The following is a 26,508-nucleotide window of genomic DNA, read 5'->3' as shown; positions in this document are numbered from 1 at the left end:
CCTCCCTCTCTCCTTTTATCTTATTTTATGTTTCCTTACCTTCCCCTATGTTCATCTGTTTTGTTTCTCAAAGTCTACATATGGGTAAAATCATATGATATTTGTCTTCCTCTGACTGACTTATTTCGCTTCGCATAATACACTCTAGTTCCATCCATGTTGTTGCAAATGGCAAAATTTCATTCTTTTTGACCACTGAGTAATATTCCTATATATGTATATTCATATATATCATATATATATATATATATATATGTATATATATGATATATACACACACACACACACACACACACCACATCTTCTTTATCCATTCATCAGTCGATGGACATTTGGGCTCTTTCCGTAATTTGGCTATTGTTGATAATGCTTTTACAAGTACATGCCCCTTCAAATCAGCATTTTTGTATCCTTTGGATAAATACCGAGTAGTGCAATTGCTGGGTTGTGGATTAGTTCTATTTTCAATTTTTTGAGGAACTCCCGTGCTGTGTGGCAGAGTGCATTCCCACCAACGGTGCAGAAGTGTTCCCCTTTCTCCAGATCCTCACCAAAACCCGTTGTTTCTTGTGTTGTTAATTTTAGCCACTCTGATCAGTGTCAGGTGGTATCTCATCATGGTGTTGACTTGTACCTCCCTGGGGATGAGTGATGTTGAGCATCTTTTCATGTGTCTGTTCTCTTGAAAAGTGTCTATTCATGTCTTTTGCCCATTTCTTAACTGAAGACCCCACGTTTTAATGCTGCCAATTGATACCAATTCTATTTATCTATTTCCTCCAGAAATGTTTAAGTGAGTAAAAAAGTGGAGAAAATGGATTGCTGGTTGGGTCTAGAATGGGAGTTTTGTCTGGTGTCTCTCTTTTTGTACGAAAATTGTGTAACTCAATACTGAAGGAAACTTTGCTCACTGTGTTTTTAAAAGAATAGAAGGGGCACCTGGGAGGCTCAGTAGGTTAAGCGTCCGACTCTTGGTTTCAGCTCAGGTCATGATCTCACAGCTTCATGGGTTTAAGTCCCACATCAGACTCTATGCTGGTGGCACAGAGCCTGCTTGGGGTTCTCTCAGTCTCCCTCTGCCCCTCCCCTACTCACTCTGTCTCTGTCTCTCTCAAAATTATAAATAAACCTAAAAAAAAGAATAGGGGCACCTGGGTGGCTCAGTTGGTTAAGCATACGACTTTGGCTTGGGTCATGATCTTGTGGTCCGTGAGTTCAAGCCCCATGTCGGGCTCTGTGCTGACAGCTCAGACCTTGGAGCCTGCTTCAGATTCTATGTCTCCCTCTCTCTCTCTCTCTCTCTCTGCCCCTCCCCCACTCATGCTCTGTCTCTCTCTTTCAAAAATAAATACACATTAAAAAATTAAAAAAAAATAGAAATCTACAGTCAGAGAAAAGCAAACAATATGCTAAAAAGAAGAGAGAAACCAAATAAATCCAATTAGGAAGGGGGTAAAAAAAAATCAGGACTTTTCCCCCATAGGAAAAGGCTGTGACATTCTATTAATACCGCATACAAATGATATTTAGAAGTTTGTAGGACATGGAGAGATGAAGAATTTCAGATGAATAGAGTGATTGAGCAAAGGGAGTCATTACAATTAGGCAAGACTTCTCAAAAACATGATGGCATTTTAAACTTTGAAGAAAACCAAGTGGTCATTGTGGACTCATTATGAGCCAGTTACCACATTAACCACATAACGTACAACACTTCCCTTAATTCTGTTATTATTTTTCAACAGACAGTGAGGAAGTTAAGCGAGATTAAATAGCTACCTCTCAGGATCATATAGATACAATGAACAGAGGTAACAGAGAAACCCTGAACCCACATCTGTATGATTAGAAAGCTGGCTCTCTCCCCTATAAAGAATTTTCTTCCTGTTACTTTGCCGTTGATAGCAAGAAAAATGTATTTTCATATCCATCTATGTTTCTGCATCTATCTATGTCCTATGCGTGTGTGACTATCTGTATCTATATCTAGTCATCGATATCAAGGGTTAACAAACCATGGCCCCTTAATGTACCATCTGCAAGCTAGGAATGGCTTCTACGAAAATGCCTTAAAAAATCAAAAGAACAAAAATATTTTATGGTACACAAAAGTTTATATGAAATTCAGATGTCAGTGTCTACACATTGTCTGCACGTTGTCCGTGCTGTTTCAGTCCTGCAAAAGCAGACCTGAGTAGCTCTAAGAGACCGTATGGTCTGAAAAGCCTAAGAGATTTACTACCTGGCTCTTCAGGGGAAAAGTTTGCTGAAACCTGCTTCATCACCTGCTTTTTTGTCCACGGGGTTTACATTTTACTGAAAGAAGAAGTCCAGAATCTATACATCATCATGGCGGTCTTCCCAGAAAACGTCTCCCAATTAACCTCATTATATCATCCAGTCCGTCTCTTTCTTCTTTTGCAATTAGCTACCCATTTTACCTGTTTACTTGTTCATTGTCTACCTTCCCCGGTCGCCTATGACCTTTGGGAACAGAGAAGTTTTCTACTGTCCTAGCTGTTGTATTCCCTTAACTCTTGATTTACGGTAAGCTTCCCAAATCATCTGCAGAGTACGTGAATGAATAAAGTGATAAAGTAGCAGCCCTCTGAACTGATGCTAAGTTTCTGTGCTAGGCTCTGCTGGGGGTTGATGTATGGTGGTTTCATCTTCATTGTGGCCACTTTGATGGCTCTTATTGTAACATCCGCCCAAGTCGTCGTCCAGACTGGCTTCGTGGTGATCTTCACTCTCTTTCTCCTCTATGGCCTGTCTTTGGTGAGTTGGTGAATTTAATATCTCTCTCTCTCTCTCTCTCTCTCTCTCTCTCTCTCTCTCTCTCTCTCCCTCTCCTTCTCTTTGAGAGAGTCATTTCCCTCTGATTCTGATCACACTTGTTTCTGTTCACAGTATTTGAATCTTTGCATGGGACAGTGTCGGGGCGGTGGGGGGAGGCGGGGAGGAGGAATGGATATCACATACTTTTGTATTATGAATTTTTTTATTATGCTGGTGATGATTCTCAGAGAATTACATACTACCTGAACTTTTTCTCTCCTCTCAGATAACTTTAGCTTTCCTGATGAGCGTGTTGATAAAGAAACCTTTCCTTACGGGTTTGGTTGTCTTTCTCCTCACTGTCTTTTGGGGGAGTCTGGGATTCACTGCATTGTACAGAGATCTTCCTGCATTTTTGGAATGGACCTTATGTCTTCTTAGCCCTTTCGCTTTCACTGTTGGGATGGCCCAGGTAAGAGTTAATGTAGCTATTTCATTTTTTTGTTTTTTACAAACATTAAAATAATTCTCTTTGAGGAATTCATGCTGCGTGTTCTAAGCATCAAAATTTCCATCCACTTCCAGATACATCTAAGAAATGGGACAGGTTTTATTTTTCTCTCTCAGCATAAGTGGCTTGGTTTTAAGTCGCTAAATATAGACTGATCCTGTATTATGGATGTGGTCCAGCTTGTACTTTTCATGGGCTGTCCCAGTGGACATTTAACTGACTTAATGCTCAGGAAACATGACCTTTAATATTGTCGCAAGTATTTGACAACAGGAATTCAGTAGAAATAAATTTTTCTTTCTAATTGGCCTAATGTATACAAAACTGAACCTCTTCTCAGCAAATCTGATTCCAGGTGTGACGTCATAACCGTAAAATGCTACGTGTATCTCACGATAATAAGAAAAACTTTCTTCTGTCTTCTGCCCAACTACTGAAGTGCTTTTCGCTCCTCCGTGTTTCTATTTTCAGACGGTGTCCCCTGCCTAGAACACCTCCTTTGTCCACATCCTACACCTGAAGGAATTCTATAGGCAGCCAGCCTCTCCTTTGAGTTTTTACTTCTCAGAGGACTTGCCTACTTCTGCCCATGGATCTCTAAGCCTTTAGTACCTCCTTCCACTGACTTCCCAAATCGCTTTTTAGTTAGATGGTTTCATTGCTATGTCTTCCAATAGATTAGAGCTCTGTAAAGACAGGAACTATGTTTATCTTTTCAATCCCAGTGTTTAGCAGAAACAAGACAAAAATAACTCTTAATACTCTATTTCCCCTTTTAAAATTCAATGGGTGTATCTTTTTTCCAGCTTATACATTTGGACTATGACGTGAATTCTAACGTCCATCTGGATTCTTCAGACAACCCGTACCTAATAATAGCGACTCTATTCATGCTGCTTTTTGATGCTCTTCTCTATTTGGCCTTGACGTTGTATTTTGACAAAATTTTGCCCAGTAAGTAGTAACATAATTGTAATTCAATGCAATTTCGCTCAGTGCGTTTCTTTAAAATATCTCTCTACCACATGTCGGATAGCAATTATCCAGCATTGCTTTCAAAATTTCTAAAATGAGCCCAGAGGTATTCCGCGCTTTGTTTAGAGAATTGCTTTCTAAGATCTTGTTCTACCACAACACTTTAGATTGTTTTTGTCTAAAAAGAGAGATTCGTGGGATGCCTGGGTGGCTCAGTCGGTTAAGCCTCCGACTCCTGATTTCAGCTCAGGTCATGATCTCATAGTTTGCGAGATCGATCTCTATGTGGGGCTTTGTGCTCAGCATGGAGCCTGTTTAAAGTTACCTCAATTTTCTCTCTCCCCCTGCGCCTCTGCCCTACTCATGCGCTCGCTCGCTCTCTCTCTCAAATAAAAATAAAATAAAAAGAGACGCTTATAAGAAATTAAGGATAATTATCCTCTTAGTGCTTGTATCAGAGCAAGATGGAAAAGCTAGTGCTTGCTAGTGGGTTTAAGGGTGTCTAAATGCTTCCCAAAGCAGCTGCCTTGATAAGCTGTCCCACGGCAACTCATCCTTAAAGCGGTGACTGATCCGATATGCAATTGCCTCCTGTTCGCGCAGGTGAATACGGACATCGACGTTCTCCTTGGTTTTTCCTGAAATCCTCTTTTTGGTTTCTACACCAGCGGGCTGATCATGTGGCCCTTGAGAACGAAACAGATTCAGACTCACCTAATGACTCGTTTGAGCCAGTGTCTCCAGAATTCCATGGAAAAGAAGCCATCAGGTAATAAACACATTACGTGAAAGTGCACATGGGAAACAGGTCAGGGAACAGAGACCTAGGAGGAAAAACACAGATGTGACGGATTTTCCCAGGGGCCTCTTTGGGTCCACCACGCATGCATCCAGGCTGCTGTACTTACAAAAGGCCACACTCATTGTCAGAAGCAACGTTGTCACCATTTGCACTTACTGCTATCTTATGCAGAATGACAAATATCAGTGAATAAATAACCTTCATGTTTCCATTTGTCTCTTTTTGCTTTTTTTTTCTCTTCGTTGCGCAAATATCAGTGAATAAATAACCTTCATGTTTCCATTTGTCTCTTTTTGCTTTTTTTTTCTCTTCGTTGCGCTGTTCTCTCTCTTTCTGTGCTTCCTCGCTTTATAACAGACACTGTCATCGTGTCCCTTGTTATGCTTATCTCCTTTTTCTCTGACACACTTGGTGTCTCCCCTCCTTGCTTCCTGATTAATAAGATGAAAAGGAAGAGGCAGATGATGCAGAAAAGGGGAGTCAGGCATCCAGAGACATGGGAAGAAAACCCAAGTTAGGGTATCACAGCATGAACGTCCTCCCTTCTGAGATGATGTCTGTGTTTTATTCAATGCTGCTTGCTGTATTTCCAAACAACTAGAAATCCCTCAATTCCCCGGGTCTCTGCTCAAAATTTGTTCACCGTGCCATTTGCTGTTGTCTCCTCAGTAAATCCTTTCCGGCCACCTGGGCCTGTGTGAGGGAAAGAGCCCCCAGATTTTCTCACAGCCCCAAAGACTTGATTTCTCAATCCTCTATCTACTTCTACAACGTCCTTAAGACATTCTCTTCTTTTTTCCAGAATAAGAAATCTTAAAAAAGAATATAGAAAAGGAAACCACGAAAAAGTAGAGGCCTTGAAAGGTAATACACTAACCTCATATTTGACAAGGCTGTTTGATCTGGTGACCACGCCTCACTGTTGCATTGTCTTCGTGGGGGTCCCAAATACCACTACTCTCCTCCATTTGAACACATCATGTTTCCTTCCAAGCAAGTTAAAAACCGTATAGCAATTTTAGGGGCACCTGGGTGGCTCGGTCAGTGAAGCGTCCGACTTCAGCTCAGGTCACGATCTCGCGGTTTGTGAGTTCGAGCCCCGTGTCGGGCTCTGTGCTGACAGCTCAGAGCCTGGAGCCTGCTTCGGATTCTGTGTCTCCCCCTCTCTTTCTGCCCCTCCCCTGCTTGTACCCTGTCTCTGTCTCTCCAAAATAAGTCAATAAACGTTTAAAAAAATATATAACAGTTTTAGAAAGTCAAGGTGTGCCATAGATACCTTAGGGGTTTGAAAGATGTATGACTATGTCATGATACGCTTTACTTTCACCTCATCCCCTCCCTAGCCCTAGTATATGATCTTTATTTTTTTTTTTTTTCAATTTTTTAAACATTTATTTATTTTTGAGAGAGACAGAGTATGAGCAGGGGAGGGGCAGAAAGAGGGAGACAGAGGATCTGAAGTAAGCTCTGCACTATAAGCACAGAGCCTGATGTGGGGCTTGAACCCATGACCATGAGATCACGACCTGAGCCGAAGTCAAGAGTCAGCTGCTTAACCGACTGAGCCACCCAGGTGCCCCAGGAGATGCCATTTTAAAGGGAAGAATTTGGGGATGAATTTTATTTTGAATACTGCTAGCCAAATATGCACATGCTATAAGAAATTATAAAAATTTTGGAGAATGTAAGGTTAATATGTAGCTCTGAGTGGGATTTTTTTTTTGTAATAATGCCAGGTCTGGTATTTGACATATACGAAGGCCAGATCACTGCCCTCCTTGGTCACAGTGGAGCCGGGAAAACGACCCTGTTGAATATGCTCAGTGGACTGTCGGCCCCAACGTCAGGTGAGACACAATTATGGGCAAGAACGTGGGCAAACGAATGAACGGTGCATTTCATTAGCTAATGCGTTTTGCTGGTTCATTTCAATAGTTCGTAGTTTCATTAACTACTAGTCACAGTCGGGTACTTAAGAGAAAAGTTTTACAGGTTTCTTCAAGTTATTCTTTTAATAAATGTATGCCCTATTTATTAGGAAAGTCTTTGTGGTGTAAATATTTCAAGATAAATAGCTTTATATTTACTAATTGGCATTCCGACTGGCTCAAGTGAATTTTGAGCGTTACATTTTTAGTCAACAGTGTAGTCCTTATAGGGAAATCTGCATATAAGACTCTAGTGAGGGGCGCCTGGGTGCCTCCGTCAGTTAAGCATCCGACTCTTGATTTCGGCTCAGGTCATGATCCCAGAGCCATGACATGGAGCCCCATGATGTCATCAGGCTCTGTGCTGAGCGTGGAGACTGCTTCAGATTCTTTCTCCCTCCACCCCCACCCCCCAAAAATAAATAGAAGATTCTAGAGATTGTTTTCCACTTGTTTTTCACTTTAAAACATCTTAAATGAACGTGTTGTCCTGATGCTAACTGTCAAGTGTTATCCTCACGCTAACCGTCAACCTTTCTACTTCTAGGTTCAGTCACCATCTATAATCACAGCCTTTCGGAAATGGCGGACTCGGAAACCATCAGCAAGCTCACTGGAGTCTGTCCACAAACCAACGTACAATTTGGCTTCCTCACCGTGAGAGAAAATCTCAGGCTTTTTGCCAAAATAAAAGGGATTCAACCACATGAAGTGGAACAAGAGGTAGAGGGACATATTCGATGTCACACAGCCATGAACACGAAATTGTTTATCTAGAAAACTCTAGATGTATACGTGTTATTCCTACACAGTTCATCATCTAAATGGCAAAAGGCCCTTAGCGACGAACAGCAAAACGATAGTGGTGTTTTTTTGTTTTGGTTTTTTGGGTTTTTTGCTGCTGTTTTGTTTTAATTTTTATTTATTTTTGAGAGAGAGAGACAGAGAACACGAACAGGGGTCGGGGAGAGAGAGAGGGAGACACAGAATCCAAAGCAGGCTCCAGGCTCTGAACTGTCCGCCCTGAGCCTGATGTGGGGCTCGGGCTCAGAACCGCGAGATCATGACCTGAGCTGAAGTCAGACACTTAACCAACTGAGCCACCCAGGCACCCCAATAGTGTTTTAAAACAAACATGTTGGGTTTTAAACTAAACATCCTTTTTTTCTTTCCTTCTTTCTTTTTCTCTTTCTTTCTTTCTTTCATTCTTTCTTTCTTTCCTTCTTTCTTTCCTTCTTTCTTTCTCTTTCTTTTCTTTCTTTCCTTCCTTTCTTCCTTCCTTCCTTCCTCCTTTCCTTCCTTCTTTCTTTCCTTCTTTCTTTCCTTCCTTCCTTCCTTCTTTTTCTCTTTCTTTCTTTCTTTCTTTTTCTTTCCTTCTTTCTTTTTTCTTTCTTTCTTTTTTCTTCTTTCTTTCTTTCTTTCCTTCCTTCCTTCTCTTTCTTTCTTTCTTTCTTTCTTTCCTTCCTTCTTTTTCTTCTTTCTTTCTTTCTTTCCTTCTTTCTCTTTCTTTCTTTCTTTCTTTCTTCTTTCTTTCTTTCCTTCCTTCCTTCTTTTTCTTCTTTCTTTCCTTCTTTCTCTTTCTTTTTTCTTCTTTCATTCTTTCTTTCCTTCCTTCTTTTTCTTCTTTCTTTCTTTCCTTCTTTCTCTTTCTTTCTTTCTTTCTTTCTTTCCTTCCTTCCTTCTTTTTCTTCTTTCTTTCCTTCTTTCTCTTTCTTTTTTCTTCTTTCTTTCTTTCTTTCCTTCCTTCTTTTTCTTCTTTCTTTCTTTCTTTCTTTCTTTCCTTCTTTCTCTTTCTTTCTTTCTTTGTTTCGTTTCTCCCTTCCTTCTTTCTTACTCTTCTTTCTTTCTTTCTCTCTCATTAGGTACAACAAGTTTTAAGGGACTTGGAGATGGAAAATATTCAAGACATTCTTGCTCAAAATTTAAGTGGTGGACAAAAAAGGAAACTAACTTTTGGGATTGCCATTTTAGGAAACCCTCAGGTAAGTGGGGCCAAAACTACTGGTGAATGAGATTGAGGAGTCTGGAACTATTGTATTCAATTGGACTGAATTTGCAAATGATAAATGCAAGAGAACTGTTCAAATGGAAAATTACGGACTAAGGTATTTCTCCCAAATACATTTACACGTCTATTCTTTTTTTAAAAATGTTGCCTGAAAGGGGAAAATGATTTACATTTCTCTATGGTGCAGGTTTTACTATTGGACGAGCCAACTGCCGGATCAGATCCTTTGTCAAGGCACCGCGTATGGAACCTTCTAAAAGAGAGGAAATCCGATAGAGTCATTCTCTTCAGTACCCAGTTTATGGATGAGGCTGACATCCTGGCTGGTAATTCTTTTTTTTTTTTTTTTTTTAGATTCCCCATATAAGTGAGATCATATGGTATTTTTCTTTTTCTGTCTCTGACTTATTTCACTTAGCCTAATGCCCTCAAGTTCCATTCATGTCATTTCATGGTGGTTCTTGGTTTTCTTTCATGTATCTTAGTGAGAAATTAGGGAGGATGTGCACGGTATGTGTAGATAAATTCCAACACAACTGCCTTGCGTGTGACTGTCATGAACCAAGACAGGAGACTTGCTGTCACCCTTCTGAGCATCTACATCTCCATGCACCTTGTCCCATAGATGGATTCTGATCCTGTTGCAAAATAACTCATCGGTTGTAAATATATAGCATGCTCTTAAAAATATCTTCTGTTTTATTCAGTAGGAATGTCAGGTGGCTTGAAACAGAGCCTCTCATCGTGTGATAACTTTTCTAGAGAGATTAGAGAATAAACTAATGTATCATTTTAGTTACTGGAGGATAAAGAAACTGGCTTACCTATGACTAGAATTAGAATGCAAGTATCTGAGCGGATCATGCTCCTAAAATACACTATTTATTGATGGATCTGTTCTTTGATAAACAATGAGAGAATTGCCTTGTAATGCAATTTCTTGTTTTTATTTTCTGCTTAGACAGGAAGGTATTTATATCCAACGGGAGGCTGAAGTGTGCAGGCTCTTCCCTGTTCCTGAAGAAAAAATGGGGCATCGGCTACCATTTAAGGTACAGCCTGTGTTGTTGGGGACATGTTGGAACATGTCGGGGGCAGGAGATCTCAGTATCGGTAGGTTAGAAAAGGCTACAAAATTATGAAGACCATTTCAAGAGAGCTGTGTTAGAATGACCCCACAACTGACCGTTCTTAGCAAGAATGAAGCAACAGGTAGGATCGTAGACACGGATATAAGGATGAGTGAGCTAAGTTTAAACAAAATTTTTGGAAAGTGTTTTCACAACATATCACTCGCAAAGAGAAATTTAGTGACATTCCAGGCCTTCCTGATCATTTTCCAATGCTTACTTTTGTTCGCTGTGACAATCTCAGTAGTCTCCTCTCTGTTCTCCTTGACTTCATCTTCCCCCTCATTCATTTCTATCTCCTTCTCTTCCTGATAATAATTAGTATGCTTATTTAGTAATGTCTATCACTTGGCTGTATTCTGCATTCTTGCTGAGATAACTTATGTATGAAATAGTCATATAATCATATTTAATCCCTCAGATAACTGTAAGAAGATGGCATTATTAGCCTCTGACATGTCAGAGAGTTTTGATAATCTGCCCAGTCTCACATCATTTATAAGTGGCAGAATCTTTGGACCAAGATTCTAGGTGTGGCGTGAATCTCTTCCTATACTTCCCACTAAAAATATTAATATTTCTTAAAGCATAATTTAAATCACTTCATCCTCAGCGGTTAAATGTGGTTAAATTCCCTCCATTATTTAGTCCGAGTGTTTAACCTGTTCAAATCTACTATTCCATCATGATTGCTTAGTATGATCCAACGGAATCAGTACTTTCCAACTAAAATGAACCACTTGTGGGGCACCTGGATGGCTCAGTCAGTTAAGTGTCCAACTCTTGATCTCAGCTCAAGTCTTGATCTCGAGGTTGTGAGTTTAAGCCCCGCATGGGGCTCCGTGCTGGGCATGAAGCCTACTTAAAAAAATAAAATAAAATAAAATGAATCACTCGCTGTTTTCTAAGTATGTTCCATAGTTTTGTTGTCTTCTCTCCGCTTAAAGTGGGATGTCTGTTTGACATGTCCTCCTGCGACCCATTTTAACCAAGTTCACATCTTATCCATTCTTTTATTTATTTACTTAGAGAGAGAGAGCGCACTTACAGGAGGAGCGGAGTGAGGGAGAGAAAGAATCCCAAGCAGGCTCTGCACTGTCAGTGTAAGAAGCCCGATGCAGGGCCTGAACTCATGAACTACGAGATCGTGACCTAAGCCCAAATGGAGTTGGATGCTTAACCGAGTGAGCCACCCAGGTGCCCCCCAATCTTGAAGGTCTTTTCTGAATATTTTCTCCTTAATAAGTATTCTCTTTTCTGGAGCTCTGAAAACACTATTTTGAATTGTCGCCTTAGACAATTTACTTAACTTCTTTGATCCTCAGTAATTTCATTGACGTAATAGTGGTAATAATACCCACATTGCAATTAAGACTAAAAATATTGAATGAATGAATACCTGACAAGGTGCCAAGTGCTTAACTGACTTAGCTCAACTTCCCTCACTCACTTCTTCTATAATTTGGTGCTTTATATTACTGTTATGTTCCTAACTCCTCTAGGGAATGTACTGTATTCTTTCTGTTTGGGATCCTGGATAGCATATCACATAAGGGCCTTGTAAACACAGAATAGTTTTAATTAAAATGGATTTTTCAGGTTTATGTCATCAAAGTCAACTGTGATGCCCTCACCATTCGATAGCCTCAGGAAATTTCAATGGGTGTGACTAAAAATGGTGTTTCTAAAATCCAATGATGGGGCGCCTGGGTGGCTTAGTCCCATAAGCATCTGACTTCAGCTTGGGTCATGATCTCAAGGTTCATGGGTTCGAGCCCCATGTCGGGTTCTGTGCTGACAGCTCAGAGCCTGGAGCCTGCTTCGGATTCTGTGTCTCTCTCTGGCCCTCCCTCGCTCGCACTGTTTCTCTCTCTCTCTCTCTCTCTCTCAAAAATAAATAAAACATTAAAAAAATTTTAATATGTAAAATCCAATGATTCATGAAGAACTTTATATGTTCTCACCACAAAGGCAGATCACCTTTGACTTGAGTAAGTTTTGGACCCAAAAAAAAAAAAATATTAGATAACATATATTGAGGGTTTACTTGGTGCAAGGTTTGGTATGATCACACGCATGCTTTATTTTATTCTGTCTTTCGAGATTCTTTGAGAACTGACTATTGGAAAACTGCATGGAATTTTGATGGAAATTTGGACACTTGATGCTGGAAGACATTAAGCCTGAGTTCTGGAATGTATATCAGTGGGACATAGGACCATGTTCTTAATGACCGTACCACACCACCTCTGTCTTTGTTTTCACCATGTTCGTGGTTTTTGCAAAACCCTCTTGTTGCAAAGGGAAAATTCAAAACTGAGCTTGTGGATAGATGGAGACCAAATCGGGCATTTCTTCCACTTCACCCCAGCCGACATCTAGCTGATATATCTCTTGCCTCCAAATAATAACCCTTGAGTTATTATCCCTACACCAGTGCCTCTAGATTATACAGTTTGGACTATATCATTGTGGATTCTATCTGGACTACATATTTTTAAGTCTTGCTTATTCCATGATCCTAGATACATGTACATTTGTGTCTCATAAATATTAAGGAAGTGGCAAACACGCTACAGTTGTTTGTAGAGATGGTGGTGGATAAAAAATGGCTTTAACACACTCTTTTTAAATGTCAGTTTGCACCTGAATGAAATGTGCGATCCGGACAGGATAACATCACTTGTTAAGCAGCACATCCCTGAGGCCAAATTAACAGCACAAAGTGAAGAAAAGCTCGTATATATTTTGCCCTTGGAAAGGACAAACAAATTTCCAGGTAACAGAACGGAGACACCGCGGGATGGTTTTCAATGATGTTACTAACAATAACAGCGGCATTCAGAATGATGGCTGACATCTTTATGCTTGCTAAGTGCATGGAACTGTGCATTAATCATTTAATATCCCCCAAAGTCCCAGCTAGTATTAGCCCCTGATATCCCCAGATCACTTATTAGTAAACTGAGCCCAAAGATACTCAATATGCTTCAAGTGGAAGTATGTGCAGTTAAGGGGGGCAGGAGAACATCAAGGTAAAATTAAGAATATTCAGGACATTTGTTTCAGGAATGAATGAGAGAGTGTGGTCTGGACAAGGAGAGGTCTGTGAAAAGAGGGCAGAGTACTGAACGGGGCCTAAGGGAATAGCATGCCAAATGCAGATAGATGGTTTTATGATCAACATCGTGACATAATGTTATAATCTCAGTAACTGAATAGTAATGACGATCCACCTGTGTGTTGCCAAACATTCTAAATTCACCACTTTGTTGCAAGTACAAAAGCCCGGAAGCTCATTGCTGTTCCCACTTTTCTACCTGGTCTCCCAATATGCTTTCATTTGCCAAGAATTTTGAGGTAGATTGCATTTCTTTAAGTGTAACCATAAATATGTGTGTACTTGGACTTCAAGGAATTTGCCAACTTTTAATGGAGGATACTGGCTCCATTGCTACCTGCTTGAATCAATACGCCTGCATCAATAATCATGGCTAATATAGAAATATAGCATCAGACAGTGGAGTGCAGTGGTTGAAAGCTGGAATTCTAGAGCCAGACTGGGGAGATTCAAATCGCAGCAAGGCTGTTCCTAGCTCTGTTATCCTGGACAGGTTATATCACTCTTCTGTACCTCAGTTTCCTTATTTGTAAAAAGGGGATAATGATGGTATGAGCTTTATAGTTCCTCAGTTATGAGGATTAAATGATTAATACACTTAAATTGATTATTAAAATATTAAATATAAACACAGCACCTGGAAAAACACCTGGCATGGAACATATGGTAGTTCACAGCATCTAAGACAGCTTCAGCTGTAGGAGGTGCTGCCAAGAAAGACACGGAAGGAAACAATGCTGCCACAGATGACCATAGGGGAAGGGAAGGAAAAATAAGATGAAAACAGAGAAGGAGGCAAACCATAAGAGACTCTTAAATACAGAGAACAGACTGAGGGTTGATGGCGGTAGGGGGTGGAGGGATGGGGTATACGGGAGATGGGCATTGAGGAGGACACTTGTTGGGATGAGCAGTTGGTATTATATATGTAAGTGATGAATCATGGGAATCCAGTCCTGAAGCCAAGACTACACTGTATGTTAGTTAACCTGAGAATAAATTTAAATAAATAAATAAATAAATAAATAAATAAATAAAATGACACGCCAGCATTTCCTGATGCATGCTCATTTCAAATATGTTGAGAAAAGATGAAATGTATTTATCTTAGAATCAGTGAAGTAACTGTACTCTTGGACACATACACCACGTCTTGGATACATGTATGCTTGTGAAAACAGAAATCTTTATGAAACCCACGAACCCAAGCATTCCATGATTATGTTTTAAATGCATTTCAAAGGAGGGGTGCACAATTTAGAAAAAGGCTGAAAAAGAACCAACCCTTAGAACTCATTGGAAATCATGACTACATCTGTATTTTTTATTTATCTAACACAGCGTTGAGATAGAAACCTTTCATTTCTCCCAATATTTGAATTATCTTTTATTCTACTTCCAACCTTCCTGAACTACCCAAAAATTATTCCCAGTATCTTTAAAAAAAAAAAAAAGTAACCTTCAAAATCCCTAAAAAGACCTACCTTCTTTGAGAACTCTGTGTAATCTTCATATCATGGTCAGATGCTGGAAAAGAGAGAGAGAGTGAATGCAAAGTTATATACATTGTTTTCCCTTTAATTTATATATATTTTTAAACTAAGGATGAATGCATAGCACCTAATTATTTCTATAAACATTAGTTCTTTCGCATGTGTTATTAAACTGCCTACCAGTTATTCCTAACAGCATTCTTCTCTCAGCTTTGGGGATAATATTCCTGAATTAATGGGGTTTTAAGATTGAACGTTTCCTGCCTTAGTTCAGGCTGTCGTAACACATACCATAGACTGGGTGGCTTACAAACAACAGACACTTATTTTTCAGAGCTCTGTAGGCTGGGAGGTGTCAGATTTGGGTTCCAGTACAGTTGGGTTCAATGAGATACCTCTTGGGGGTTGCAAAGTACTGACTTCACCTTGTATTCCCACATGGCAGGGAGCAGGGAGGGGAAGCCAGCTTTCTTGTGACTCTTTCAAAGGCACTAATCTCATTTATGATTATACACCTCCTAATACCATCACACTGGAGGGTAGGGTTTCAACATATGGATCTGTGGGAGGGACACGAGCATTCAGTCCATTTATTAAACTCCCCATAATCAAACAGAATTAATTTTTTAAAAAAGAGAGTAAACAAAACATAAGATTTTTTTGAAGAACACTGCATATGTAGTTTTCTAATGAAACACAGATGTTTACAATTTTATACTCAAGACTCAGAAACACATTGTAGTTTAGGTTATTTTAGAAATAAGAGAATGTCTGTACCATAGCTTTGTTTCTTATGAATGCTGTTGGCCTATCACACGTTTTCTATTGTTGAAAAATACAGCTATTACCAATCTCATTTCACATTATGTTCTTTTGATGTATTTTTGTGCTTACTTTTAGATCTTTACAGGGATCTTGATAGATGCTCTAATCAGGGCATTGAGGATTATGGTGTTTCCATGGCAACGTTGAATGAGGTATTCTTGAAATTAGAAGGGAAATCAGCTATTGGTGAATCAGGTAAAAAAGCAAAACAAAAAGAAGCTTTCATTTTGTCTTTCTGTAGACTACCCTATCTTGAAAATACACTTTGAATGATGAGGTTATATGCTTTTGGAGCTGCTCTGATTCAGTCTGGTCTTGGGTAAACTTAAAGCAGAGAAGAGAGGTATCTCTTCTGTCTCCTCTTCTCTCAATGCTGGCCCCCATTCTTGAGTTCCTGATTTTTGTACCACATGTCTTACTAAGGGTATAGCAAGGCACAAGACTAGATCCTCATGGAGCAGACAATAACTATGTAATATAAGTGCCACAGAGAAAAGAAAATTAGAATTGAATGTTGACAGTTACTTTTCTCGTATCAATTCGAGGATATTATTCCAACGTCTTCAGCTTCCATCGTTGCTGTTGAAAGGTTTGCTGTCAGAATAATTGTCATTCCTTGGAAAGTCGTCTCTACTTAATCTAAGGCAATTCCTTATTTCTGGTTTATGTGTCATCCTACTTGGCGTACTCTTTACTAGCTTCTTTTATTTTTTTTCATTTTCTATGTTTTAATTGATTGAGCGGGTTTTTAAAATTACCTCTTTCTCGGGGACCCTTGGGCGGGGCTCAGTCGGTGAAGCCTCAGACTCTTGATTTCAGCTCAGGTCACGATCTCATGGTTATGAGATCAAGCCCTGCGTGGGGTCCAGGCTGACAGCATGGAGCCTGCTTGGGATTCTCTCTCTCTCCCTCTCTCTCTGCCCCTCCACTCCTCCCACATGCACGCTCTCTCTCTCTCTCTCTCTCAAAACTAAATAAACTTAAAAAAAAAAAAAATCAGGACGCCTGGGTGGCTCAGTCAGTTAAACATCTGACTTTAGACTTCAGCTCAGGTCATGATCTCACGGTTCATGTGTTCAAGCTCTGCTATGAACTCAGAACCCACTTGGGATTCTCTGTCTCCCTCTCTCTCTGCCCCCTACTCTCTCTCTGTCAAAATAAATAAATAAACCTAAAAAAACACCTCTTTTTCCCTTTTATCCACTTTTGAAGTTATATACTTATGGTTATACTTAACTTTTAATAGACATATATTGTTGCTTTCTAAAAGTCTAGAGTAGATCAGTTGCTCTAGGCTTGTCTTCCAAAAGAGGTCACTTCGGTTTTTAATTTTCAATCATGACTACTAAAAAAAGTATTGTCTCTACCAATTTCATATTTTTGGGGCTGGGGGGGCGGTGCCTGGAGAGGGTTCTATATATACCAGGTTTCCCACCTCAGTCAGAAATACTAAATAGCTTATCTTTTTGCAATGAGTAGATTTTTCCAGGCTAAATATGGATTTCTTTTCATTGATTTCCTTAGAATGAACGAAGTCCTTTAAAGCTGTAGACACAAAGCTTTTTTAAAAGAAAATACAAGGGGTGCCTGGGTAGCTCATTTGGTTAAGCATCCGACTTCAGCTTAGGTCATGATCTCACTGTTCGTGAGTTTGAGCCCCATGTCCGGCTTTGTGCTGACAGCTCAGAGCCTGGAGCCTGCTTTGGATTCTGTGTCTCCCTCTCTCTCTGTTCCTCCCCCACTCCCATTCTGTCTCTCCCTCAAAAATAAATAAAGATTACAAAAAGAAATTTTTTTAAATAAAATACAAGATTTCTTTTATTATGTCATTAGTTTTCCTTCTTGTATTATACCTTATTTATTTACTTACTTATTTTGCTTTGTTTCCTTTAATAGTTGCTCTAGGGGTGCCTGGGTGTCTCAGTCCATTAAGCGTCGGGCTTTGGCTCAGGGTACGATCTCGCAGTTCGTGAGTTCAAGCCCCACGTTAGGCTCTGTGCTGACAGTTCAGAGCCTGGAGACTGCTTCGGATTCTGTGTCCCACCCCCCTCTCTCTCTGCCCCTCCTTTACTCACACTCTGTGTCTCTCTCTCTCTCTCTCTCTCTCTCTCTCTCTCAAAAGTAAATAAACATTTAAAAAAAAATTTTTTTTAAGTTGCTCTAGCAATGCCATGAATTAGGTTATTCACATCTTTGCCCAAGATTTCTACTCTGACACCATTTGGTGAAAAGATACGGTCATAGAGACACATAAGTAAAGCGCATCTAAGCTGACGCAGCATAAATTCCTGATTTTGTGTTTTATAGATACTGGAATTTGGGGAGAGTTACAAAGTCCTAGGACGAAAGACACCGGGAGCCTTGTTGAGCTAGAGCAAGCATTGTCCTCCTTTAACGAGACAAAGAAATTAATCAGTGGCGTGGCTCTCTGGAGGCAGCAGCTCTGTGCCATAGCAAAAGTTCGCCTCCTGAAGTTAAAGAGTGAAAAAAAAACTCTGTTGACCATGTGAGTACCTGAGGGTTTCAGATATGTTTGGTCCGTGCTCTGAGCCCTTGATTACGGTCTTTCGCAACACAGAAAGCGATTTCTAATTGCTTTGGTGGGTATGTAATTAAACCAGGTTAACCGATTGGGGGGTTTCTGTTAATTTCACACAGAACCTGCTCTCCCCAAAGGGTTGAAATAGTGTTTCAGAAGCGTGGCAGTTAGCACGTAGGTCCCATCCCCCAGACTTGCCTCTTGACCCAAGGAGCCCTGTGCCAGCCTGTGTCTTCGCCCCAGCTTCATGCTGCTGTCTGCAACCCGCTTGATTTCCCTATAGCTTCGGGCTCTTTGCTGAGTAATGCGTCCTTGTAAAAACCCTACTCTCCAGGCAGGACTCATTCAGAGAAAAAAACATTTGTTAGCACCTCTGCCTAACACGCTATGTTTGCATATCTGCCACACTTATCAAAATAAATCAGGCGTGAGATTTGGCTCTGGGGGGGTGATTAGACGTACACTAAAAACCACGCTACAAGATTAGGCAATATCGGCAAGCAGAGTGTTCAGTATGAGAAAGATGATGCTCCAATATGAGCATCGGAAAAGAACAATTTCCTACGGGGGAGAAATTGAATTTGGTGTAGGAAAACGTAACGGTTAGTTAAGGAAAGAAAGAAGGATGGAAATTCAGGCAGAGGGGGCAGTACTGAGTCTGGAGCCACCTGAAAGGTCAAAAGGTCGATTGGTATCGAGTTAAGTGAATTACAACATAAAGTACACAGAAAAGTAAAAATAACTTTGATGCTATATTACATACAGCTGAAGAGCTGGGCTTTGTGAATAATGAGGAAATACTGACATTTTAGTTTTTATTTGGAAAGGTGATTGACATCATTAGCACAGATTGCCAGGAAACCTAATTGGGCAACAGCACAAAATGGTTTGGAAATAGAAGACTCTGGAGACAAGAAAAACAGTCATTGAGGACAATATTGAAAGAGGTCAGGAAGGAGATAATTAAGGTCCAGACTCGAAAAGGGGAAGAGAAAATGTTTCTAGGCATGTAATAATGACGATACGATAGACATTTTCTTTTTTTTTTTTTCTTTACGATAGACATTTTCAACCATTCAGAAAAGGGACTTTACCAGAGACAAATGAGCAGAAAATGATTGGTCCTTGGAACTTGGGTTTATGAGAAAATGTTGTAATTGGGAACAGGAGGGGGAAAAAGTTCAGAGTGTAGTGATACGCCTGGGCGTTGGTGATTTGCCAGCAACGGTGGTCCAGAAAAAGGGAGAAATGCAAGAGGGAAACAGAGGCAAGAAGTGGGAACTGGAGAGAGATTTAAGAGTCCTACTCAGCCAGGGGCGCCTGGGTGACTCAGTCACTTGAATGTCAAACTTTGGCTCAGGTTGTGATCTCATGGTTCTTGAGTTCGAGCTCCCATGGAACTCTTCGCCATCAACGAGCCCACTTCAGATCCTCTGTCCCCCTCTCTCTGCCCCTCCATCTCTTGAGGTCTCTCTCAAAAATAAATAAGAGTCCTACTCAGCCAACATCATGAGCTTGAATGACATTTCCAAAAGCGGGGGAGGCTGGGGGGAGGCATTTAGAGAGAGAGAAAGACCAAGCATAAATATGTAGAAGCCATTTCATTTTAGAAAGAAGAAACGGGGAGGAGGTGGGAAGCATGATTCATTTGTTTGGTTAGTGTCTATAATGTATTTCTATTATAATACCCATTATCTACTCAAACTGAAAAGTCTACAAAGGTCGCTATAGGTGAATTTTTTTCTTCTGCGTTCTCCTCCATGTAGATTGTTGCTTTTTGGCATCAGCTTTTGCCCTCAGCTTTTGGAACATCTATTCTATGAGTTATATCAAAAGAGTTATTCTTGGGGACTGGCTCCTAATATGTACTTCCTCTCCCCGGGACAACCACCGCAAGTTCCTCTGACCCCCCTACTGGTCATCAATAAAACAGGTAAACATGGGGCTCAAATGTAACTTTTCCGCGTCGCTCCTGTTGAAGGATTCCCCGGGCAGCATAAACCATGAGGGGAAAAATAAAGTCTTGTATGTTTTAGAAAACACATATGAGGCCAAACAAGAAATTAATTTAAAAAGTGAAAAACTCAAGATTGGGGAGTTTCTTTTAGAAACACGTTTTGCGAGGTTACTTAAATCCTAAAGTGTATCACATCAAGCAACAAAAAGGGTGGTTGGTAGGTCACTGACTGATCTCTGAAGTCTTTCCATAACATTTTTTAAGTGTTATGCATTCTTGGGGTCTGGGGGAAAAAATCTGTTCTAAATTTCTAAGAACACAGAAGATCTTTAAGGATTATGATGTTAATTTTGGGTAGTATTTCTACATGAACAGAAATTATATGTCAATAGCTAGACTCTAGGTAAAGTAATCTTGTCATACTTTCGATATGAGAATGGATTTGGGTATCACAACATCAATTCTGCCTTTCTAAGGAAATCCTTAGATGGTCATCATGGTATGCTTTGGGTGACATCATTTAGTTTAGTCTTGTTTTGTTTTGTTCTTTTTTTTAAATATTACTTGACCATTGTTTGACTTCACTTTGGCTTCTTTTGATTTTTACCTTCATGGTAGGGTCGAGCATTGATAACTTCGTACATTCACTGAGGCAACAGAACATAGCTTTGGAAGTGGATGCCTTTGGAACTAGAAATGGCCCAAACGAGCCATCATACAATGGTGCTATCACTGTGTCAGGTGACGACAAGGTATGTTGGGCTCTGATCTCACCAAAGATGGGGGATGAATGCCATTTGAATAACACCTAACAACTGACATACAAGGCCGATTTAACACAAACAGGTGGGATATCTCTTATTTTTAGAGGAGAAGCTGTACTATAAATATTTACACAGCAACATATAATGAAATGCTATTTGATTTCATTCTTTATTAAATTGTATGCACTATTATTAATAATGAGTTTAAATCTTACCTACTGTGCTCCATTCAAATCACTAATTTAAATTGTATTCTCAATTGGATTTCAACTCAAATGTCATTTTGATGAATCCTCTAATAATAAATCTGATTAATATCTATTATGAACTTCAGTTTTGTTATCAAAAAAAATCAGTGCCCAATTTTTTACAGTAGGCTTTTGTATATTTTTATGGGAAAAAAGCTCAAGTCTTACCTGCTGAACTCTACACAAATGGGTCAAATCTTCAGATAAGTATTTATGCTCAACTATCTGATATTAAAAAAAAAATGCCTTAGTTTCCTGCAACTTGTGGTTCATGAATCAGCATCAGCGGATCACTTAAGAGCTGGTTAGAAATGCAGACTCTGAGACCCCATTCCACACCTACTGGATATCTGCACGTTAATAAAATCTGCAGGGGATTAGTATGCTCATTAAAGTTTGAGAAGGACCGCCTTATTTGGCAATATTTAAGAGTGGTGTATTTCATATAAAAATTGAACTTTCTATGGGGCGCCTGGGTGGCTCAGTCCGTTAAGCGTCCGACTTCAGCTCAGGTCATGATCTCACCGTTTGTGAGTTGAAGCCCCACATTGGGCTCTGTGCTGACAGCTCAGAGCCTGGAACCTGCTTCGGATTCTGCGTCTCCCTCTCTCTCTGTCCCTCCCCTGCTTGTGCTCTCTCTCTCTCTCTCTCTTTCTCTCTCTCTCTCAAAACTAAATAACCATTAAAAAAATTTTTTTTTAGTTGAAATTTCTGGCTACTCTTGAAAAAACCCTTCATGTGCTAATTCTGGCAGTCTGCATTTGGAATTGCGAAACAGTTGCCCAGTTTAGACTTGGACTTCATTCGTCTGTTACTCTTCTCCACACGGCTTCACTTATGTGTATGATCTGCCTAGACCCCATGGGAGTTTGGGGAGAGATCCTTGTAGTAAACAAATGAAAAAAGACGAAAAGACAATGTTATATGTATAAATCACGGCACGTAAGTCTCACAAAGCCTGACCATTGGCAACTTGTCAGAGTTAATTTTCAGAAATAATTTCCATGCCAATAATAAAGTTAAAAATTACCTTCAGGGCGCCTGGCTGGCTCAGTCGGTTAAGTGTCAGACTTTGGTTCAGGTCATGATCTCAGAGTCCATGAATGTGAGCCCCGCATAAGGCTCTCTGCTGTCAATACAAAGCCTGCTTCGGATCCTTTGTCCCCCTCTCTCTCTGTCTGCCCCTCTCCCATTCACTCTCCCTGTCTGTCTCAAAATAAATAACAAATAAACTTAAAAACATATTTAGTAGAAATTACCTCCGATCAAACTAGTCCTTAGTACGTCTTAATCAAGTTAGTTACCAGTGTGCTCAGAAAAACAATTTTTAAAAAATGGCATTCTTAATATCAATAAACATTGCTTTAAGTAATTAGATAAGATGCAAGTCACATAATTTATTTATGATTGCAAAACTGCATGCCCAAATAATAATTTACTTATTTTTTTTGCCAGAGTTTTAAAAAATGTGTGTATATTTTTGAGAGAGAGTGTGTGCATACAAGTGGGGGAGGGGCAGAGAGAGGGGAACAGAGGACCCAAAGCGGACCCTCCTCCCCCCGCACTGATAGCAGAGAACCCGATGTTGGGCTCGAACTCATGAACTGAGAGATCATGACCCGAGCTGAAGTTGGATGCTCAACTGACTGAGCGACCCAGGCGCCCCTCGTATATTCTTTTTATCTGGGGGAGAAGTAATTATATTATGTGTATGTATATATATGTCCTATGTTTTTTTTAAAGATAGATACGGATACAGATGTAACTTTTTTTTTTACCTTATGTTTTCCCCCAGTTTTATTAAGATATGCTTGATATACAGCACTGTATCAGTTTAAGGTATACAACATAATGGCTTGACTGACATACTCGGTGAAATGATTTTAAAATGTCATTTTAAAAGAGATTTTACATGCGACGTTGCCACCGCAGGATCCGTAGTTGTGAAAACGTACGCTTTCATAACGATAGCCGCCTGCCTTCTACCTCCAAGTATTCACCCATTCGTAATTTATAAAATGAATGTGTTGCATTTGGAAAGAAAGCCTAATGTCACGTTAAAGACACGCTGTTCTGTGGACTTTTATGGTGACGTTGCTAAAAATCACCAGAGGGATTTTGTGTTGTGAGAGTTGAGGCATCAACAGCCACCTGGCTGATGCCGTGGCCAGTAGAGAGCAAAGATGTCCCTCGTGGTATATCAGGAATTAATCAGATAATATGAGGAATGGTGATGTTAATCACTTCCGGTGCCTTGGCTTTCTCGTGTTGTCAATACGTCAAATGATTTTCTACCATATCCCTTCGCTAAATTTTGTGTTTGCTTCCTGAGGACTTAGAATGCATGTTTGTTATATCGTAGGGTCACAGATTCTCGATAGCATGTAACACCAAAAGGCTGAACTGCTTTCCTGTCCTCATGGATATCATCAGCAATGGGCTGCTTGGGATCTTTAATTCTTCGGAGCGCATTCAGACCGACAGAAGTACTTATTTTGAAGTAAGTATAATATTATCTCATTTACCTTGAGCCCTAAGAAGTTTTCAAGAAGACGCTTGAATATGCTGACATAATATGTTTGTTTGTTTGTCTGTTTTTATAATGTTTATTTATTGATTTTCAGAGGGAGAGAGAGAGAGAGTGAGAGAGAGAGAGAGAGAGAGAGAGAGAGAGAACCCCAAGCAGGCTCTCAGCTGTCAGCACAGGGAACGCAATCTCACAATCTGAGATCATGACATGAGCCAAAATCAGAGTCAGATGCTTAACCAACTGAGCCACCCACGTGCCCCAATATCATGTTAATTTTTGTGAATTTGTCCTTGAATATGTGTATGTTTTAATTTTTTTTTTTTTTTTTTAGTGTTTTAGTTATTCTTGAGAGAGAGAGAGAGCGCACACACATGCACAAGCAGGGGAGGGCAGAGAGAGAGGGAGACACAGAATCTGAAGCAGGCTCCAGGCTCCGAACTGTCAGCACAGAGCCCGATGCGGGGCTCGAACTGACGAACCGTGAGACCATGACCTGAGCCAAAGTCGGACGCTTAACCAACTGAGCCACCCAGGCACCCTGAATGCATGTATGTTTTAAATACATATAGTTTACGTTTCTGCGTTCATGCATACACACACATATATGCAGACACACACTATCTAGCAATGATTATGTAACATTGCAACCTGAATTGGGTGGCTTAGAGTCAATGGAACAGCAGAAAATATAATTAATTGGGAGAAGGAAATGACGGCCTCTCCTCTTAGATCTGTCACCACCTGTCACATCTGTGGTAATGGGACTTCATTGAAACAGCCAGTCTTAAAGGCCAGACTCTGTGGACTTTGTAACAACTCGACTTCCATAGGCTTTGGGTCAGCAATCCACAGAAAAATACAGATAAAAATTTCATCACAAGTTTTCTTGAGAAGTGAATAAGGCAATGCAAGCAGCAGGTTCAGTTGACCGAGTTATTGTAAAGACCAATAATAAGCACATAAACATAGAAAACCACAGGCACTCAGTAAATTGTGCTTATTAACGCAACTACTCTTAATATTATTTTTCTGGGGAGTGCACCAAGTTTCCATTAAAGAACGTTCAGCTTTGACTAGATCAGAGGCCAGGCTGAATTAAAACTAGAAGCAGTTCTTGTGTAAAATCTAATCTCCTGGGGGGCGCCTGGTGGCTCAGTCAGTTAAGTGTCCAGCTCTTGATTGCAGCTCAGGTCAGGATCTCACAGTTGGTGAGTTCGAGCCCCACGTCAGGCTCTGCACCGTCACCATGGGAATTCTCTCTCTCCCTCTCTCTTTGCTTCCCCCCTGCTTGTGCATGCTCTCTCTCTCTCTCTCAAAATAAATAAATAAACTTATAAAGAATAAATAAAAATTAAAAAAAAATAAAATATAATTTTCCAGGTCTGCTGACATCCTGAGTCAGAATCTCCACAGTGGGGGGGGGTGTGCGGATCTAATACCCCGCCATGTTGAATCTCCCTTCACCTTCTTGATATGATACCTTGGGAATACTCTGTAGTTTCCTGGTCGCTCTTTGTTATTAAGAATGATTCCAGTGCTGTCCAAAGCTTCAATGTCCTTTCCAATTCAAACACCACGGGGTCACTTTGTTGACCTAATGGATGTGGACTGGCGTGGGTGAGCTGCGGTGGACTTTGGCCTTTATTTTCCCCTTTTATTGTTTAACATCTTGGAGTAGAAAGGAGAGAGTTGATCTTGCTCTGGACGCCCTGCCCACCCCCTCTTTCTGCTCCCTTCTGAGTAAAATGTTGCTGGCGCTGGAAGCCACGAGGAAGGATGGAGAGATTAAGACAGAAAGAAATGGTGCCGTGGAGACATCGCTTCCTTCTCTAGCTGCATCTGCCACTGGTAGCTTCTACATATGTTGTCACCACAGCCTTGGTGACCTGTGTGATTGTCTCCGGTAGTGCTTGGCTTTGACCCCCGTCCCTTCTGTAGATGAAGATGTGTTCGATGTTGCCGAGCAGAATTTCCCTTCAGCCGCTGCCGAGATGTCCTCACTGCCAAGCTCTCTCCAGTTTCCCTTGTTCATTGTTTGATGTGCCCATCATGCAGGTAGTTTAACAACTTCCACCTCTGCTGTAACCTGTGCCTCTTCAGAAAGAGCTCTGAGGACTGTTGAGTGCCTCTTGCACGCTGTTGGAAAGCTATAGAGATTTGGGGTGTGATGAGGGCTGCCCCACGTTCCTCATAAGCACTTTACGGCATCGTTTTCTCCATCCACATCACAAGAGTCTTTCCTCCTGAAATCTCTTGAGAAGAAACAACTGTCTCCCTGTTCACAGGATGTCATAGACTTTGGGTCTAGAATTTCTTGTCTTGCTAGACAAGAAAGCGGGATGCAGGATTAAAATATGAGAGCTGGCTAATGTCCAGGAGAAGACAAGAGCCCCGATTAAGGGGCCTTGCTCCATTTTTATTAGGATCATGCTTACAAACATGGTGATGGACGGGCACAAAGAGACAATAAATCTGTGAACACTAACTGGTGGGTGTGAGGGAAAGGGGGTTTGGAAGATACACGGTGTTAGGCGTTTGGGTCAATACAAAACAAAATCCTGCCGCCGGGCAGATGGTTGTTAACAGCAGACAGGAGGCACCATGTCTGTTTATCTTAGCCAGCCTAGGGGATAAGACAGATAAAGCAGGTAACCTCAGGGTCAACAAGCTACCTTTCTTTTGCTAATTAGCTCTGGGCAGCTTCACCAGGCAGAGCCAATAGCCCTATTTACCTGTTTACCCGATTTGGTCTTTTCTTCCAGTGAAAGCAGCTTTCTGCTATGGTACTAAATTGCGGGGTGTATCCGTCCAGAATCCCTAATCTTCTTTACCTCATATACCCTTGCATTGGGGTCTTTGCCCCGCCTTCTCGATACCTATTTACTTAATCTTGTTTACC

At 40.5% G+C, this 26,508-nt stretch overlaps 1 protein-coding gene across 4 annotated transcripts in view; it reads left to right on the top strand.

The window, feature by feature from the left end:
- Positions 1 to 26,508, top strand: part of ABCA9 (ATP binding cassette subfamily A member 9) — a 62,510-nt gene that overhangs the window by 12,651 nt on the left and 23,351 nt on the right. For all 4 annotated transcript variants that reach the window (XM_060645578.3, XM_060645575.3, XM_060645579.3 and 1 more), the window contains exons 7-22: positions 2,637 to 2,778; positions 3,065 to 3,250; positions 4,096 to 4,243; positions 4,868 to 5,033; positions 5,869 to 5,930; positions 6,803 to 6,913; positions 7,542 to 7,717; positions 8,857 to 8,976; positions 9,190 to 9,328; positions 9,964 to 10,054; positions 12,772 to 12,911; positions 15,647 to 15,766; positions 17,879 to 18,077; positions 19,877 to 20,043; positions 20,686 to 20,819; positions 23,442 to 23,579. In XM_060645578.3, the coding sequence (XP_060501561.2) occupies positions 2,637 to 2,778; positions 3,065 to 3,250; positions 4,096 to 4,243; positions 4,868 to 5,033; positions 5,869 to 5,930; positions 6,803 to 6,913; positions 7,542 to 7,717; positions 8,857 to 8,976; positions 9,190 to 9,328; positions 9,964 to 10,054; positions 12,772 to 12,911; positions 15,647 to 15,766; positions 17,879 to 18,077; positions 19,877 to 20,043; positions 20,686 to 20,819; positions 23,442 to 23,579 (2,239 nt within the window). The remainder of the gene's footprint in view (positions 1 to 2,636; positions 2,779 to 3,064; positions 3,251 to 4,095; positions 4,244 to 4,867; positions 5,034 to 5,868; positions 5,931 to 6,802; positions 6,914 to 7,541; positions 7,718 to 8,856; positions 8,977 to 9,189; positions 9,329 to 9,963; positions 10,055 to 12,771; positions 12,912 to 15,646; positions 15,767 to 17,878; positions 18,078 to 19,876; positions 20,044 to 20,685; positions 20,820 to 23,441; positions 23,580 to 26,508) is intronic.

This window comes from Panthera onca, chromosome E1, assembly GCF_046562875.1.
Source record: "Panthera onca isolate mPanOnc1 chromosome E1, mPanOnc1 haplotype 2, whole genome shotgun sequence".
NCBI classification, from domain to species: Eukaryota; Metazoa; Chordata; class Mammalia; order Carnivora; family Felidae; genus Panthera; species Panthera onca.
Note: the sequence above shows the minus strand (reverse complement) of the source record. Positions and strands in the feature narration are given on the sequence as shown.